The 20,301-nt window shown below is 31.7% G+C and overlaps 1 protein-coding gene and 1 long non-coding RNA gene across 2 annotated transcripts; both read right to left on the minus strand.

Annotated features, from left to right (window-relative positions):
* Positions 1-3,816: 3,816 nt before the first annotated feature.
* Positions 3,817-6,428, minus strand: LOC127731009 (uncharacterized). Its single transcript, XR_007995413.1, has 3 exons — positions 6,308-6,428; positions 4,997-5,060; positions 3,817-4,100 (listed from the first exon to the last, which is right to left on the minus strand). It is a non-coding gene; the product is annotated as an uncharacterized LOC127731009 (long non-coding RNA).
* An 889-nt stretch (positions 6,429-7,317) lies between these two features.
* On the minus strand, positions 7,318-20,301 carry LOC127727810 (uncharacterized). The gene is made up of 6 exons (XM_052234927.1): positions 20,191-20,301; positions 17,964-19,170; positions 17,624-17,758; positions 16,820-16,918; positions 8,705-8,796; positions 7,318-7,671 (listed from the first exon to the last, which is right to left on the minus strand). The coding sequence occupies exons 1-6, from the start codon at positions 20,284-20,286 to the stop codon at positions 7,318-7,320; spliced, it is 1,983 nt and encodes a 660-aa protein (XP_052090887.1). The 5' UTR covers positions 20,287-20,301.

A 20,301-nucleotide genomic window follows, 5' to 3' on the forward strand; every position in this document is an offset into this window, starting at 1 on the left:
TATTTTTGGCTCTCCAAACTTTGCCACGAGCGTACCTGGCGAAAATTATACCATACACATGTGCTCTTGAACACGGAAATCATATTTAGGGTTGCATGACCTATTAAAATATAAATCAGTTTAATTCAACAAAATATCGAAAGCAATTGTTTGGACTCTAAAACTAAAAGCATTTTAAAACAATTAATCGCACGAATCTTATTTTACTGTCAAATTATAATACATGCACAAATTATGATACAATATTTACTGCCATATTATAATACAATATATGCACAGATGTCAATTCTGATTATGTTTTAGCGTGAAGTTATAGATATATGATGATTTATAGCACAATGTATTCTTTAAAAGATGGTAGTTTTAAACATAAATGTCGGGGAAAAGTAATAAAATCGCTGTCTATTACTAACAGACTTAATTATTTTAAAAACTCCGCGGTCTCGTGGTAGCGTGCTGGAATGGAGTGTGGGGGTCGTGAGTTCAACCTGGCAAGGTCAAACCAAAGACTTCATAATTGGTATTTGCTGTTTCTCTGCCAAGTACACGGCGTTTAGGTGTAAGAACAAAGACCGGTTGGCTAGTAGTTAGAATAATGTGTCCGGTTAGGCTGATAGGTCTTCTTGTAGACCGTTAACTTTTGAACTATCACTTTAAAAATCCGACTCAATGTGTTGGTCTAATACAATTCATATCCCCATCAACTTGATATGCATAAGATAATTGCCACAGGACGTAAAACTACAATCTATCCACTCAAAAATGTATTGAATGTTGAAACCACGAGAACATATATCTTGGTAGAATCAGCGACAAAAAAGGGTACTAGTAATCCAAGTCAACGCTATTTGTTTGCTCTATTCCAACTACACATTCACTTTCCATTCTTAAGGTCGATGGAAAAGGTTACAAAATGTAGCACTAATTCGTTAATTCGCATTGTTATAAACATACAGATAGTTCGCTTCTTTTATTATAGCCCAAAAATGCGATGAAATGAATAGCACATTTTGTATGCACAATTTCTATAAATTGCATTTACTAATCTCGCATTTTTCCTTGAATTGATCAACAAATTCAATAATATTTGCACACTGACCAAGTATCGGATTTACACATGCCGTAAAAGGAATTAGAAGTCCTTCTAAATGATAATGGGCAACAAAACATAACAGCATACTTTTTGATATTTTATTATTTTTATGGTATAAACAGTACACATGCATATAGTTCAAAAGAACATTGAAAATCCTATCAAAGGATAAAAGTTGATGACTGTGAAAACATGGAGACAATATATTTCCCTTCTGTTTTACCAATGATACAGGTAGATAGAAAAAAAGTCATAAAAAACAAAACAGAAAAAACAATTTTAACGATTATATCATCCCAAATGATTATTTTTACGTAGCAGTGAAAAAGAATGAATGCCGAACCAGATTATCGACAAATTAAACATGCTTTTATAAGGAGTAAAAGTAAATATATTGTTAAGAGGCATGACTCATGAAAACTACAACCATTTAAAGGTAAATAGGATAATTTCAAATAAATATCATTAAGAAATTAAAATCCAAAAAAACATTGATACTAAGAAATTAGAATTAGTCAATTAGTTTAGCTTCTCAACGGTTAAAGAAACCATGTTGAAATTGAGCCCTTGCTGCTTCAGGTTTGTTTGTTTAAAAGCTTTCATTTAAAATGGGGAAACAAACCAATTTTTCAACCACAAAGACAGTCGTACTAACAATTTTGATTTATTTTTGTCTCTGAAATACCAAGTTTTATTAAATCTATAAGACACTATCAAGTTTGCTCACCGGCCTTCACATTACCGAGGATCATTATTACTGAACATTAACAGCCAACATTATTAAAATCGTGCTCCATCAGTAGTTTTGTTATAAAGGGGCAATCAGAAATGACAAATCAAGAAGCATGGCATCACGTGTCAAATATAGAGATAAGATCAAAGACATTTTAAATTCATCTATACATATCCATGTTTGTAACGCTGATTTTTCGTGGCAGTTAACCAATTCAAAACGGCCACCATACCTATATATAGAAATTTCAAAATTATTCACCATAGGTAATTCATTATTATTCAAGCGCAGGGAATAGGCCGCCCTTTTTATATATATATATATATATATATATATATATATATATATATATATATATTATGTTTAATTTTTTTTATTAGTAAAAATTCCTTATTATTTTAACTTAACAAGAACTTTATCATCTGTACTATTATTTGTCTTTTTATTTTTTGCCATGGCGTTGTCAGTTTGTTTTCGATCTATGAGTTTGACTGTCCCTCTGGTATCTTTCGTCCCTCTTTTATAGTTCCTAAGACACACGTTTAATATATTTGACAAATATAATTTATCTTCAAGAAAGCATTGTTTTCTTATGGGAGTAGCACCGTAGTGCGGTATTTACACGGTCGCCCAATTTCTAATTGTCTGACTTTGCCGCCTCGAGCTCTGTGCAGTATAAACCTCTTTAGAAAATGGAAGTTGACTTCTTTGCATTTTTTCTTTTTATTTCTTACTCTTGAATGTATACAGTTAGTTCTGGTTATATCAAAATAATTCTGAGATTCACAACTGTAAAAGAATGATTGTATATCCAAAAGTACATATATTATGCAATTTGTCTTTAAATCATGACACAATTATGAATCAATAAAAACTTATATGATACTTTATTTTATAATCTAAAAAAATCTAGAAATAACTCGATTATATTAAATTATTTACTGATAAAACAAATTTTGAAATGGTTGTAATAAAGACAATTTCCTGACATTGAATGAGGATGTTTTTCTTCACAAGTAAGGTCTCAGACGGTATAACCTCGGGCATAAACCGAATACAATGAACCTGTGTTGTGAATGGCTGTGCAGTATAGATGCCTATATGAACACTATAATTATTCAATGAATTTCATTATTTTCTAAAATATTTCAATTACCCGAATGTAGAAACATATTTTATGAATGGTAAAACAACAGTTAAAAGAAATAAAAAACATAAAAATTTTATCATATGTATTGTGCCATATGTTTAAATAACTCATAAAAGACATTCATTTCAGTGTTTCCATATAACCATATTTACGACTATTGTATCTCACTAAGTGGAAGGACAGATTGACAATTTGACCTTGATCTATATAACAGTATTATACTTTTCACTCTTCAGTGGAAGGAAAGATTGACAATTTGACCTTGATCTATAAAACAGAAATATACTTATCCTTCTTCAGTTGAAGGACAGATTGTCAATTTGACATTGGTCTATAAAACAGTATTATATTTTTCACTCTTCAGTGGAAGGACATATTGACAATTTGACCTTGATCTATATAACAGTATTATACTTTCCCTCTTCAGTTGAAGGACAGATTGTCAATTTGACCTTGATCTATATAACGGTATTACACTTTTCACTCTTCAGTGGAGGACAGATTGAAAATTTGGCCTTGATCTATATAACAGTATTATACTTTTCAATCTTCAGTGGAAGGACAGATTGTCAATTTGACCTTGATCTATATAACAGTATAATACTTTTCACTCTTCAATGGAAGGACAGATTGACAATTTGACCTTGATCTATATAACAGTATTATACTTTTCCCTCTTCAGTGGAAGGACAGATTGTCAATTTGACATTGGTCTATAAAACAGTTTTATATTTTTCACTCTTCAGTGGAAGGACAGACTGTCAATTTGACCTTGATCTATATAACAGTATTATACTTTTCACTCTTCAATGGAAGTACAGATTGACAGTCTGACCTTGATCTATATAACAGTATTATACTTTTCCCTCTTCAGTGGAAGGACAGATTGACAATTTGACCTTGATCTATATAACAGTATTGTACTTTTCCCTCTTCAGTGGAAGGACAGATTAACAATTTGACCTTGATCTATATAACAGTATTATACTTTTCACTCTTCAGTGGAGGACAGATTGACAATTTGACCTTGATCTATATAACAGTATTATACTTTTCACTCTTCAGTGGAAGGACAGATTGATATACTTTTCACTCTTCAGTGGAGGACAGATTGACAATTTGACCTTGATCTATATAACAGTATTATACTTTTCAATCTTCAGGGGAAGGACAGATAGACAATTTGACTTTGATCTATATAACAGTATTATACTTTTCACTATTCAGTGGAGGACAGATTGACAATTTGACCTTGATCTATATAACAGTATTATACTTTCCACTCTTCAGTGGAAGGACAGATTGACAATTTGATCTTGATTTATATAACAGTATTATACTTTTCATTCTTCAGTGGAAGGACAGATTGATAATTTGACCTTGATCTATATAAGAGAATTATACTTTCCTTCTTCAGTTGAAGGACAGATTGTCAATTTGACCTTGATCTATATAACGGTATTATACTTTTCACTCTTCAGTGGAGGACAGATTGCCTATTTGACCTTGATCTATATAACAGTATTATACTTTTCAATCTTCAGTGGAAGGACAGATTGTCTATTTGACCTTGATCTATATAACAGTATTATACCTTTCAATCGTCAGTGGAAGGACAGATTGTCAATTTGACCTTGATCTATATAACAGTATAATACTTTTCACACTTCAATGGAAGGACAGATCGACAATTTGACCTTGATCTATATAACAGTATTATACTTTCCTTCTTCAGTGGAAGGACAGATTGTCAATTTGACATTGCATGGTCTATAAAACAATTTTATATTTTTCACTCTTCAGTGGAAGGACAGATTGTCAATTTGACCTTGATCTATATAACAGTATTATACTTTTCACTCTTCAATGGAAGTACAGATTGACAGTTTGACCTTGATCTATATAACAGTATTATACTTTTCCCTCTTCAGTGGAAGGATAGATTGACAATTTGACCTTGATCTATATAACAGTATTGTACTTTTCCCTCTTCAGTGGAAGGACAGATTAACAATTTGACCTTGATCTATATAACAGTATTATACTTTTCACTCTTCAGTGGAAGGACAGATTGACAATTTGACCTTGATCTATATAACAGTATTACACTTTTCACTCTTCAGTGGAAGGACAGATTGACAATTTGACTTTGATCTACATAACAGTATTATACTTTTCACTATTCAGTGGAGGACAGATTGACGATTTGACCTTGATCTATATAACAGTATTATACTTTCCACTCTTCAGTGGAAGGACAGACTGACAATTTGATCTTGATCTATATAACAGTATTATACTTTCCATTCTTCAGTGGAAGGACAGACTGTCAATTTGACCTTGATCTATATAACAGAATTATACTTTCCCTCTTCAGATGAAGAACAGATTGTCAATATGACCTTGATCTATATAACGGTATTATACTTTTCACTCTTCAGTGGAGGACAGATTGAAAATTTGACCTTGATCTATTTAACAGTATTATACTTTTCAATCTTCAGTGGAAGGACAGATTGACAATTTGACCTTGATCTATATAACAGTATTATACTTTTCCCTCTTCTGTGGAAGGACAGATTGTCAATTTGACATTGGTCTATAAAACAGTTTTACATTTTTCACTATTCAGTGGAAGGACAGAATGTCAATTTGACCTTGATCTATATAACAGTATTATACTTTTCACTCTTCAATGGAAGTACAGATTGACAGTTTGACCTTGATCTATATGACAATATTATACTTTTCCCTCTTCAGTGGAAGGACAGATTGACAATTTGACCTTGATCTATATAACAGTGTTATACTTTTCACTCTTCAGTGGAAGGACAGATTGATATACTTTTCACTCTTCAGTGGAGGACAGATTGACAATTTGACCTTGATCTATATAACAGTATTACACTTTTCACTCTTCAGTGGAAGGACAAATTAACAATTTGACCTTGATCTATATAACAGTATTATACTTTTCACTCTTCAGTTAGAAGGACAGATTAACAATTTGATCTTGATATATTTAACAGTATAATACTTTTCACTCTTCAGTGGAAGTAAAGATTGACAATTTGACTTTGATCTATATAACAGTATTAAACTTTTCACTATTCAGTGGAGGACAGATTGACAATTTGACCTTGATCTATATAACAGTATTATACTTTTCACTCTGCAGTGGAAGGACAGATTGACAATTTGACCTTGATTTGTATAACAGAAATATACTTTTCCTTCTTCAGTTGAAGGACAGATTGTCAATTTGAAATTGGTCTATAAAACAGTATTATATTTTTCACTCTTCAGTGGAAGTACAGATTAACAATTTGACCTTGATCTATATAACAGTATAATACTTTTCACTCTTCAGTGGAAGGACAGATTGACAATTTGACTTTGATCTATATAACAGTATTATACTTTTCACTATTCAGTGGAGGACAGATTGACAATTTGACCTTGATCTATATAACAGTATTATACTTTTCACTCTTCAGTAGAAGGACAGATTGACAATTTGACCTTGATTTATATAACAGAAATATACTTTTCCTTCTTCAGTTGAAGGACAGATTGTCAATTTGAAATTGGTCTATAAAACAGTATTATATTTTTCACTCTTCAGTGGAAGGACATATTGACAATTTGACCTTGATCCATATAACAGTATTATACTTTTCACTCTTCAATAGAAACACAGATTGACAATGTGATCTTGATCCATATAACAGTATTATACTTTTCCCTCTTCAGTGGAAGGACATATTGACAATTTGACCTTGATCTACATAACAGTATTATACTTTTCCCTCTTCAGTGGAGGACAGATTGACAATTTGACCTTGATCTATATAACAGTATTATACTTTTCCCTCTTCAGTGGAGGACAGATTGACAATTTGACCTTGATCTATATAACAGTATTATTCTTTTCCCTCTTCAGTGGAGGACAGATTGACAATTTGACCTTGATCTATATAACAGTATTATACTTTTCCCTCTTCAGTGGAGGACAGATTGACAATTTGACATTGATTTGTATAACAATATTATACTCTTCCCTCTTCTTTCACGACAGATCAATCCGTATGCATAGGCTGGGGTTATAGTAGTGTTCCATCTAATGAAAATCAATTCAAGATTATTAACTCCATTATAGAGAAATATAAAGAAAAATTACGAATCAATTCGCTACCAAACCAATACAGAAATAAATGAAATCCCAATGTTCACCACTGTTCAATGATGAGGATTTAAGACATTGACTTTAAGAAATAATAAAAATGTGAAAAAGATATTCAGATTGATAAATACAACTTTCAATAATACTGATACACAACTTCAATCTTTGTCGTCATCTTTATCATCTTCATCATCATCATCGTCGTCGTCCTCTTCTTCTTTCATTTTAGGTGAAACCCTCTTTCCCTTTTCTGATACTGTAGGAGCAACTCTTGCCATGTTTTTACCTTCATCTTTATTGGAACATTTGGTATGTCTGCCTGGCATGGGATAATTAAGGGACGCACTATACAGTGGGTCCTCTACGGTTGTAATTTCTCCGGGAAGCTCGGCTTCCTCACCGCTCTCATTATCCTGCTTACATGAGTCATCATCAGAGCAGAGATCAACATCTTTGGAGTCAGAGCTATCTGTGCTCTTTACAAGCCAATATGTTATCATGTTACCCTTTCCCTGTAAAATAAATAAAAAAGTATAATTGAAGTTTTTTTGCTGTCGTTATCAATAAAGTATCCTTTCCAGTATTACATGATACTGCTATGATAATCAAAAGCGTATACTTTTGAACAAATAAATAATGGGTTGACATCAGACAAATTTGCTGTTTGGCTGTATTGTACAGGCCTTAGGGTTAAAATACTTCACTTTACAAAATTTCAACCTGAAGCATATCTTTTAAATGTCCTTCCAGCAACACATATCGTTCGCACTGTTAACTGATAGCCACAATGAGAACAAGCTCTAGCATATCTTATCAACTGCGATACGTAAGGACTGTACAATATTAATCAGATGACTAGGTTGGTACATTTATAAACATTATAATCCACCATCTACACCTATCTATATATCTATTACGTACACCTCATCTGTCCATCATCTACACTTGATTTCTTTATCGTCAATCAGCGACACCTCATCTATCCATATCGTCTACCAATCGTCTACACTTGTGTATCCATTTACAATCCTATATTTATCATCTACACCTCATAAATTCGTACATATCATCTGTCCATCATCTGATATTTATCTATCCATCATCTATATATCATCTATTCATCATCTAGACCTCATTGATCCATCATCTTCACCTCATTTTTCCATCATCTTCACCTCATTTATCCATTATATATCCACTATCTACACCTTATCTATGTATCATAAGTTAGTTTGATACCGTCTACCTGTTATTTACGTTTTTTCACCATGATACATGTAAGTCACAGTTACAGTCAGATAGATGTTTTTGTTGATTATTCATTTTAACTATATCTTGTCGGTGTATACGTTTGAAGTTTTTATTGGAAAAGTAAATAATAAAAGAGAGGCGAAAGGGATATTCAAACTCATAAGTCGAAAACAAACTGACAATGCCATAGCAAAAAACGAAAAACGACGACAAACACCAGTACACTAGACACAACATAGAAACCTAAAGACTGAGCGACACGAAATTAACAAGTTAATTAGTTATTTTACTCACCTTAACAGAAACGCTTCCCCGCTTCTTCATTTGAAATTTCTTTAGTTTACTAAGAAGTAGGTACGTTGAGGTACTAATGTGAATCTTGTTTGCTGAGGAGGAGAAAAAATAAACAAATAAACGGATTTAAAGGTTTAACTGTCCGCATGGTGAAACATGTACGACAAGGTAAATTATTATTTAGACATTTGTCATATCATTACCAAATCATCGTTGTCATAAAACTGTTATCATTTTTTAAAAACTTAATCAACATAACCGTGATGTTTCGTCTTGGCTATGTATAAGGGGTGATGCTAATACAAGAAACGTAACCATCCGGTTGCTTATTTTAGTTCCAGTGTTGTTATTTTCCCCCATTTCATTTTGTTTCGTTCTATTTATTGTAATAACATCGCCCATGGATAAATGGCAATGGTTGTAATAAGTAATATTGGAACCGGTCGTCATCCAGAAAATTTAAGCTCTCAGAAAAATAACAGAAAAAAACACTTGTTGAAGGTTAAGAGGGATCAATACTGGGAAATGACGAAAATCAAATCTAGGAAATATTCAAAATTCCATTCGAAAACAATTAAACATGTTTGCTACAACTTTTTTCAACTGAAGTATAATAGAATTGCATTTCTGAAATAGAAGTCATCCTGCAATCAGCCAACAATTTTAAAATATACATCTCTTTTGGATGGCGATGTTCCTTTGGTCCCATCTTACGGTGTTTATATATCCCAACTCGATAGCTATGAACGTTATCTATTTAGTACTGATAAATTATTAAGTCAAGGATTTCGTTACCCCAAATTAAACTGATTTTTATAGTTTGTTCTTGTTGTATTGTTACACCATTGCCACTGGTTACGGAGGAGGGTTGTGCGCCCGCAATCATGTTTTACCCGCCACATCCTGTCACAAGTCAGGAGCCTGTAATTCAGTAGTTGTCGTTTGTTGCTGTTTATCGCATTTGCTTTTTGTTTATTGTTTTGTACATTAATCATGCCGTTGGTTTTCTCGTTTGAATTGTTTTACATCTATCTTTCTGTTATAGCTGGTTATGTGGTATGGGTTTTGCTCATTTTTGAAGTTCGTACAATAATATATAGTTGTTCACTTCTACGTCATTTATGCTTATTTATAATTTTGCTCTTGCTAGTTATTTAGTATTATTCTGAACTGCTGTAATGTGCTTAATGCTATTGCTATATGTTTTACTTTAACTCATCAGATACAGACTGACACAAATGAGTTGAAGTTAGAATATGTAAAGTATAGACCACTTTTAAAGTGATGTTTATTCCAAATTTCAGAATGAGATGCTTGTATGAAATTATCTTTTCTTGTTGTGTTTATGGTACTTGTACATTAAAATGAAGTGAACATACTATAATAAGTTTTGCACAATCTCTGCTGAAACTAACTCATTAATATGATATGCATACACACACTCATGATGTGCAGTCTGTGTTTGATTGGTAGATAGTTTTGTTAGTTTTTATGATATATTGATCATGCATTAATTTGATTTACATTGTGATGCAAAAGTATTGCTTTTTATCAAGAGTGATACTACATTTGAAGTCGGTCAGTGTTCTTAATTTTTTGAAATTGCATGTCTCTCAAGTACGCATTGTTCTTTTAAACGAGAAATATTAACGTTTAGATAAATCTTATATATTTACAGCTACATCTCATAAAGAATATTGATCTTTGATCGTATCAGAGATATAATGAGTATAAAACATCTCTGCCTTCTTAAATAGACAAAGGATCATATAAATTTGTAAATTTGTCATGGGAGTTTTTAATACATATATACAAAGGACAAACATAGAAACTCCAATATCTACATGTAGTAAATTGAACAACTCTGACAGTCTTGAAATATTTTACATAAAAGGCTTATTTATATTATATATAGTTAATTTAACTAAAAATGTTTTTTCAAAAAGAATGAACGTGTTAGACAGACAACATCTTATTATAAAAATATTGACAAATCTGACTGGATCAGATTTGAAGGCAAAACAATGGACATTTGTATACTTGTGCTTCTTGTGTGATATTTTCTTTTTTGCCATAACCACATAGAATGGAAAAAATGTCTTTGTGTGTTGGAAAGAATGACAGTAAGGAAATTAAATGTATTATGAAATTATAGGAATGAAATAATCTTTCAAAATATGTACATAACATGAACTATACAGATATTCACTGTTGGGTTTGCTCAAATTAAATTTCCATCTGAATCCAATGTATTTATTAAAATTTCTTCTGAGTTTTCTCCCTTAGACCATTTAGAGTGAATATCCTACACAACAACAGTGAATGTCTCAGAGTGCAGATTTAATATTTGATTTTAATGTTGGACTCTGTCTTGCTATTGTATTTTATGTTTTCATATAAATGCATTTATTGCAAATTACAAATATGTCTTAAGGTGTCACGGATCTTGAAAAATTATACAGTTTTAAAGGAAAAGAATTCTAAAAGCCCCTTGATTTCACAAATATCATGGTATATTCATGTATACTCACTCATCATTTGAGTTATAAATATTGATAAAGCTAAACACATGCATGAAGGGTGATATTCTTAAAATAATGTTTTACAATTGTCAAGGTCTTTATACAAAGGAGAAACGGAGAGATGTTTTGAATTATTTAAAGTCAAAGAATTTTAATATCTACTGTCTTCAGGACACACATTTTACAGAACAAGACGAATTAAAATTAAAAATCAGAATGCCTTTTCAATTCATTTACATCCAATCAGAGAGGCGTGGCCATCTTTTTTAATGAAAACTTTGATCTTCAAATTCACAAAGTTAAAAAAGATGAGGGTGGAAACCTTCTTGGATTGGATATTACAATTGAAGAACAAAGAATTACCTTAGTTAATATTTATGGGCCAAATGTAGACACTCCTTGCTTTTATCAAAAGGTGGCAGACATCATTGAAGAATTTGATAACCAATCTTGTATTCTTTGTGGTGATTTTAACCTAATTCAAAGTTTTAATCTTGACACTCATAATTATGTTAATATCAACAACCCAAAGTCTAGAGAAAAAATATTACAGCTAATGGAAGACTTTAATCTAGTTGATCCATTTAGAGAATTATACCCCAATGTGAAAAGATTTACTTGGAGGAAAAAAAAACCCTTTAAACAATCTCGTTTAGACTTTTTTCTGATTTCTGATAATATTTTTCACTTTGTTAGTGATGTTAAAATTGATAATAGTTACAGGTCTGATCATTCACCATCTTTTCTTTCAAGATTAATGAATTTATAAAAGGCAGAGGCCTTTGGAAGTTTAATAATTCCCTTCTTCATGATACTGACTATGTTAAAGAGATAAAAAAAACTCATAAGTACAGTAAAAGAACAAAATGCCATCAAGATATATAGAGATGAAAATTTACAAAATATTGACAACTCTAAAATTGAATTTATTGTTGATGACCAGTTATTTTTTGAAACATTACTCACAGAAAATAAAAACAAGAGGCTCTCAAGAGCCTGAATCGCTCACCTGTATTTCAGAGGAGAAGATTTTTAAATGTTAGCAAACTTGATGAACAAATTGTGTAAAATTGTCTTTAATGGGCAATAACTCCTTAAGGGGTCAATTGACAATTTTGATCATATCAACTTTTTTGTAGATCTTACTTTGCTGAACATTATTGCTGCTTACAGTTTACATATATCTATAGTAATATTCAAAATAATAACAAAAAACTGCAAAATTTTGTTAAAACTACCAATTCGGTGGCAGCAACCCAACAATGGATTGTTCGATTCGTCTGAAAATTTCAGGGCCGATAGATCTTGACCAATTAAACAATTTTACCCCATGTCACATTTGCTCTAAAAAATTTAGTTTTTGAGATATAAGCCAAAAACTGCATTTAACCCTTATGTTCTATTTTTAGCCATGGCGGCCATGTTTGACAATTTATAAACTAGATACCCTAAGGAACATTTAGTTAAAGTTTGAAGGTAATTGGCCTAGTAGTTTCAGAGGAGAAGATTTTTAAATGTTAGCAAACTTGATGAACAAATTGTGTAAACTTGTCTTTAAAGGGCAATAACTCCTTAAGTGGTCAATTGACAATTATGGTCATATTAACTTTTTTGTAGATCTTACTTTGCTGAACATTATTGCTGCTTACAGTTTATATATATCTATAATAATATTCAAAATAATAACAAAAAACTACAAAATTTTGTTAAAACTACCAATTCGGTGGCAGCAACCCAACAATGGGTTGTTCGATCCGTCTGAAAATTTCAGAGCTGATAGATCTTGACCAATTGAACAATTTTACCCCATGTTAGATTTGCTCTAAAAGCTTTAGTTTTTGAGATATAAGCCAAAAACTGCATTTGACCCCTATGTTCTATTTTTAGCCATGGCGGCCATGTTTGTCGATGGATACAAACTTCGGATGCAATTTATAAACTAGATACCCTAAGAAACATTTAGTTAAAGTTTGAAGGTATTTGGCCCAGTAGTTTCAGAGGAGAAGATTTTTGAAATAGTTTACGACGACAGACGACGGACGACGACGGACGCCAAGTGATGGCATAAGCTCACATGGGGCCCTTCGGGCCCCGGTGAGCTAAAAAGGAGGGTATAAAAATTGAAAATGAGATTATTTTAAAATTAAAACAATTAGAAGAAAGTGCACTAACAGAAGAAAATCTTGAAGAGATTGATCAGAAAAAAGCAGAACTTAAAATGTATAGACAAAAGAAGGTTCAGGGACAATATGTTAGGTCAAGAAGTCAGTGGATTGAAGAAGGAGAAAAACCTACCATTTTTTTTTAAATCTAGAGACTAGAAATTATATTAATAAGACTATTCAAAAACTTACTGTAGAAAATGGTGTTATAGTGGAAGAACAAAAAGAAATCTTAAATCAGACAAGGGTGTTTTATGAGAAACTTTATAAAAAATAAGATTGTTTGAAAAGGGTTGATTTAACACGGGACAATTGTTATAATGATATACCGAAGCTTAGCGAGGATGAAAAGCAGTTATTGGAGGGAAAGATTAGTTTTTCTGAATTAACTGCAGCATTAAAGAGAATGAAAAATAACAAGAGTCCGGGATCTGATGGTTACACGGCAGAATTTAAAAAAAAAATTTGGATTGATATTGGTACATTTGTCCTTAGATCTATAAATTATGGATATGGGAAGGGCCAAATGTCTGTCACCCAGAGGCAGGGAGTGGTTACATGTATTCCAAAAGATGGTTAACAAAAACAATTTCTTAAAAATTGGAGACCTATTACTCTTCTAAATTCTACATATAAATTGGCATCAAGCTGTATAGCAGAGAGAATAAAATCTGTTTTATCAAAATTAATAAGTTCTGATCAAACTGGTTTTGTTCCAGGTAGATATATAGGCGAAAATTGTCGTTTAATATATGATATTCTACATTTTACTGAAGATAATAATATCCCAGGAATTCTCTTGCTGATTGATTTTGAGAAGACATTCGATTCCATTTCTTGGTCCTTTCTTTATGATACATTAAGATATTTTAATTTTGGTGAATCAGTTATATCCTGGGTTAAAACCTTCTATAACAATATAACAGCTGCAGTGACACAAAACTGTCAGAATTCTTCACTGTAGAGAGAGGCTGTAGACAGGGAGATCCTTTATCCCCTTATATTTTATATTTTTGTGCAGAAATATTAGGCATTTTGGTAAGAAATAGTTAGGAGATAAATGGTATTACTATAGATGATACAGAATTTGTACTTTCTCAAAAAGCAGATGATACATCATTGATATTAGATGGCTCGCCAGAATCGCTCGATGCATCTCTTCGTGTTCTCCAATTGTATGCTGAAATCTCGGGACTTAAGATTAATATAGAAAAAACAAGTGTTATTTGGATAGGTAGCAAAAAACATAGCCAGGATCAAATTTGTGTAAAGTGGGTATTGAAATGGGGCTCCAGTACATTTAAGCTCCTTGGAATTACTTTTTCAGTCGATCTAGATAGAATGATTAATTTAAATTATAGGCCAGTTTTAGATAATATAGACAACACTTTGAAAGAATGGTCAAAACAGTATTTCACCCCCTTTGGAAAGATTACCATTTTAAAAACTTTGGTCATATCTAAATTAAATCATCTGTTTCTATCTATCCCTAGTCCAGATGAGAATATGTTATGTAATTTAACAAATAAAATGTATGCTTTTATCTAGGATAATAAACCTGATAAGGTCAAGCGAGATCTTTTATGTCAAGATTATTATATGGGTGGTTTAAAAATGCTAAATTTAAAAGCATTTATACAGGGACTGAAACTTACATGGGTAAGACGGCTGTATAACTCGAATTCAAAGTGGGTGAGATTAGTCTCTATTGTGGAGCAAATAAATTTTAGTGAACTAAGTTATATTGGGCCTTTTAAAAGGTCATCAAATAAATTTTGGCATGAGGTTTTTGATGCTTGGAAAACCCTGAATCAAATTAGAAAACCAAGATGTATTGATGAAATTCTATCTTATTCTTTATGGGAGGTAGAAAACATTAAAATGGGTGGTTCAAGAGTCTACTATAAAAACTGGGCAAACGCTGGAATTTGGACAGTGCATGACTTGTTAGATTATCAGGGCAAAGTTATGTCATTTCAAAATTTCCAACAATTATATCAATTTAGGCCAAATATTTTACATTATTATGGAATAGCACACTCGCTTAATGAGTGGTTAAACACGATCAATATTGAAGTATACCTTTGTTCATACATGTTGTGCTAGTCTATTTGTTACAATAAAGAAAATTCATTATAAAAAAAAACTTCTACGTCATTCGGTCTTTTATGGAGAGTCATCTCATTGGCAATCATACCACATCTTCTTATGGACAGTGCATGACTTGTTAGATTATCAGGGCAAAGTTATGTCATTTCAAAATTTCCAACAATTATATCAATTTAGGCCAAATATTTCACATTATTATGGAATAGCACACTCGCTTAATGAGTGGTTAAACACGATCACTATTGAAGTAAAGGAGAAACAAATTCAAGCAATACTACCTTTTAACATAAGTATCTTCTTTGAATCAAAAAAAGGTACAAAGGACATGTACAAAATATTGAATGAGAAATATATTACTTTTGCTGCAAAGGAAAAATGGGAGAACCATCTTAATATGGCTGGTATTAACTGGAAAAAAATACGCACTTCGTGTTCAAAATATACTAGAAGCACTAAGCTTTGCTGGTTCCAATATAGAATTATACATAGAATTTTAGGAACTAATTCACTACTTTACAAGATGAAAATAAATGGTAGCATCATATGTACATTTTGCAAAGAAGGACAAGCGACCATAGAACATTTATTTTGGAGCTGTCCGATGGTCGCCACTCTCTGGCATGCACTAAACATCTTGATTTTTGAAATGACAAATATTGAGCCTTTGAATATAATGATTATTCTATTTGGTATCTACGAAAATGTTAAATTGAATTTTGTTAAAAATAAGATTATTCTGCTTTCAAAATACTATATTTACCGAACAAAATTACAAGAAGTTTTGCCAAATTTAAATGCTTTAAAAAACTATTTAAAGGAACACTTGAACTTAGAAAAATACATTTCATTTAAAAACCTCTCTGTAGATGAATATAACAAATACTGGAGTCCCTGGGCCCCTATTATAAAATGAATAATGAATGTCGAATTTTGATTGCAACACCACTAATAGATATTGCAAGAACAAATAAGATTCCAATGTTATAAGAAAATTATTTATTTTCAACCTATTGTTGCACCATCATATTTTCAATTGTTGTTTAATTATTTAATACTTCCTTTGTGTGAATATGCCATTCTGTATACCTTTGTTCATACATGTTGTGCTAGTCTATTTGTTACAATAAAGAAAATTCATTATAAAAAAAAACAAACTTCTACGTCATTTGGTCTTTGATGGAGAGTCATCTCATTGGCAATCATACCACATCTTCTTACTTTTATACATAAATAAATTATATAATTTCCGATAATGTATCTATATTTTGTATATGAATAAAGTGTTATCAAACAGCACAATATTTCCATAACTCAGAACTTACGACTGCTATACGCCTTCATTCTTGACGCTGTGTTAACTGTGTCTCCAAACAAACAATATCTTGGCATCATTGACCCTACAATACCTGCCATACAAGGACCTGTCAAGAAAATGCAATTACTATAATATGAGCTATCAAAGTATTTGTTTTGTAAAATTACTGAGTAAAACTTGTTTTGTACTTGCAGAATCTAAAACTGCGAGACACATTATGAGACAGGACCATTCCCATTGTAATATACATGTATTACCAGTAGGACCATTTTCAAAAAGTCTTTGAATCTTTACTAAAATTTACAATACCATACTTTTGTTCACATATGCACACTTTGATATGTTGCCAACATAATGTCATAATTTGGAGCATTTCATGAAACGAATGTTTCTTATAGATGGCACAAACTGAAGGTATTCTTAAAAATAGGTCATTAAAAGTTAAGTTAAAGTTATCTTTTCGAAAGTTGAGCGGATTCTTGATTCGCTTTGCTCATTTATTACTTTCTCTTTTCGTTTTTTTATCATTATGGTGTTGTTGAGTTTTCTTCGACTTAATACTATTATTGATAGGCTCACTGGCAGCTCCTTGATTTTTTTCTTTTTTCTTAGTTTTCGTATTTTTCAAAGTTTCTATGTATTTTGAGGTAGCATGATACAATATACTATATTGATTTTAATATGTATACATTTTACTCAAAGTTATTCCTTAGAATATATATGCCTTCGTTCAAGTTATTCCAGTTATATTAACATTTTTTGTTGAATGTAACATATTTGTATTAATGAAAGTAATCGTAAATGTACAAACCAGAATTTATTCCAATTCTGAGTTCAATTGACCGGTGTCCACTGCAAAACTTCATCTCTGATACAGTATTAAGCATTTTTAGTGCAAAGTTTGCAATTTCCGATGCATGACGATCCTTGTTTCGCTGAGGTAAACCTAAAATGGCAAAGAAATATAAGCATTATCTAATTGGCTTGTCGCGGAATCATTAAAAAGGGATGGTATAAACGCGTGAGTTGAATTATAACAAATTATGAGAAATCCAATTTCATGAAACGATTCATAAAAATAGGAAAATAAATTTCACTGACGCCATTTCAGTCTTTATAACTAAACATAAGATGATTAAATTGTCTTTTACCTGAAGCTACCATGTAGCAATCATTTATTGTCTCCACTTTATAGGCATCAAAATCATCTAAGATATTATCCACTGTACTGTGAAGGGAATTGAGGAGTTTAACTATTTCCATGGGTGTAAGCTCTACTGTTATACGGTCAAATCCATGGACATCAGAAAAACATATAGTCACTGTCTTGAAATATTCTGCCTCTACCTTCTTTTGTCGTTTAAGTCGATTCGCCACTTGTTTCGGTACCATTTGATATAACAGTCCATCCGTACGTTCTTTTTCATTGGTCAATTCTTTTGTTTTGTCAACAAGGGTGAGGGCATATATCTGAATACTGCTTGTAAGACTTTCTGTTGCCATGATAACTAAAGGACACATTAAAATGACAACAACTAATAAAACGGCATTAACAGCCAGGTCAGTAGTTAAATTATCTATAGCCAAATCTAGAATGCTGATAACTTTCTGTGCCATCTGAGTTTGAATATCTAGCAAAGTATCAAGGTATATGGTCATGTTATCAAACCAATATCTTGATTTGCGCATATCAAGAACAGTCGTATTTTCAACTGATGTTTGAATCTCTTTCCTAAAAGCTTCGATGATTGAAGTAATATTAGTACCAGTATTTTGAAGACCTACATTGTATATTTGACCGACAAATTCAGAGTACATGCCTGCGGTTTTCATATGAGCCCGAAAGCTGTGCAGTTTTTTGTTATACATTTCGAAATAAGAATGTGATTCAAATCCACCTTGAGAATAAAACATGGTACCAAGAGCTCTTTCAACACCAACATTTTCCTTTGCACTTGCAAGTTTTTGATATGCCACGAGAATTTTCCAGACGAGAGAAAATTTGGATTCTGTTATTGTATTGTACAACCAATAAATTGTCGTATCAATGATTCTGGAGTAAAAATCGATTTCATCTTGAATTGAAAATCTGTCTGGACTTAAAATTTGTCGATGCCCTGCAAGATAGTCTTGAAAACTTGATTTGGACAAAAACATAGCACCATTTGCCTTGTCGAGATCACCGGGCCAGTATGACAGACGATCAATAGTTCTATCAGTATTGAAGTATTCTGCTAACAGGAATGTCCGTGTTTCTGGTCCCAGGGCACTTAAATACAGTACGCTCATATCCCTTTCAACTTGTAAACGATGTACCAACTGACCCACATCAATACTATAGTATACAGAGGAACGTTGCTAGAAATGATAAACAGCTCGCATTATTATGTATGACAATATGTTTCTATTTGTTGATTCAACTTATTTATTTGAAACATTTCTATAAAAAAGAGATTCAAGGCAAATTAAAAATAAATTTAAACTCATTGATTTAAATGTGGTTAATTCATTGAGATCAATATAGTAACAAAATAACTATTGCAATGTCAATGATAATTATATATAATAAGGATTCAGATAGGTTTTTGAAAGAATGCAATTTTATGATTGGTTACTTTTACACAATATAAATGGAATTTTTGTTTGTTTTAGCATTTAATTTTTATTAAACACATTCAGTATAATTTCGAAATACTGTGATTTTTGAGCTAAGAATAAGGTATTTTCACTCCTCTGACGTCATACAAGCATAGGTGTTGTCGAGATGTTGCCATAGAAGTTGCATCAAAATGAAGTGAGATAGGTGAGAACATATTGAATAAGCCACAGTTCTATACATTTTCTCTTCTAATTAAAGTTTGGTCACTCGTTTTAATATTTTTCGACTGCAAATTCTTCTACAAATTCTTTTTCCAAATTGAACGTATCAGCATATAATCTTTTAAGTTTACTTTTAAAGATAATAATTTTGTGCTTTGTTTCCGTAATGGAAAGTCTTTTAAATCCGCATAATGCAATTCCGGCTTTGCTTTGGTACACGAAAAACAAGAGTAAATTAAAATACTTAACACTCGTAGCAGTGATTTAATTACCAACAGCCGGTTGTACGAACGTGGCATTAGTCAAATTGTCATTAAGTCTTCATTAAGCCTTTATGATGCATTTGGCTAATGAAGACTAAGTGACTCATTAGACTAATGACACGTTCGTACAACCGACTGCAGGTCTTTCTTGTACATCTTAAATACACATTGCAATAACCATTTATTAATAGGTAATGCTTACAATGACTTGAGAATATTTCATAATTGCTTAATTACAAAAATGTATGAAAATCATGGTATGTAAATATTATAAAAAGACTACAATGACTAAGACCTTGTTATTTTCTTCTCTACTGTTAATACTGTCTGCCAGAGTATACACTGTGTATCCCCATAAACCTAAGATAGGTAGTACAGTCAAACATAACATTTTGATTAACTGTAA

Source organism: Mytilus californianus, unplaced genomic scaffold, assembly GCF_021869535.1.
Source record: "Mytilus californianus isolate M0D057914Y unplaced genomic scaffold, xbMytCali1.0.p SCAF_2, whole genome shotgun sequence".
Classification (NCBI taxonomy): Eukaryota; Metazoa; Mollusca; class Bivalvia; order Mytilida; family Mytilidae; genus Mytilus; species Mytilus californianus.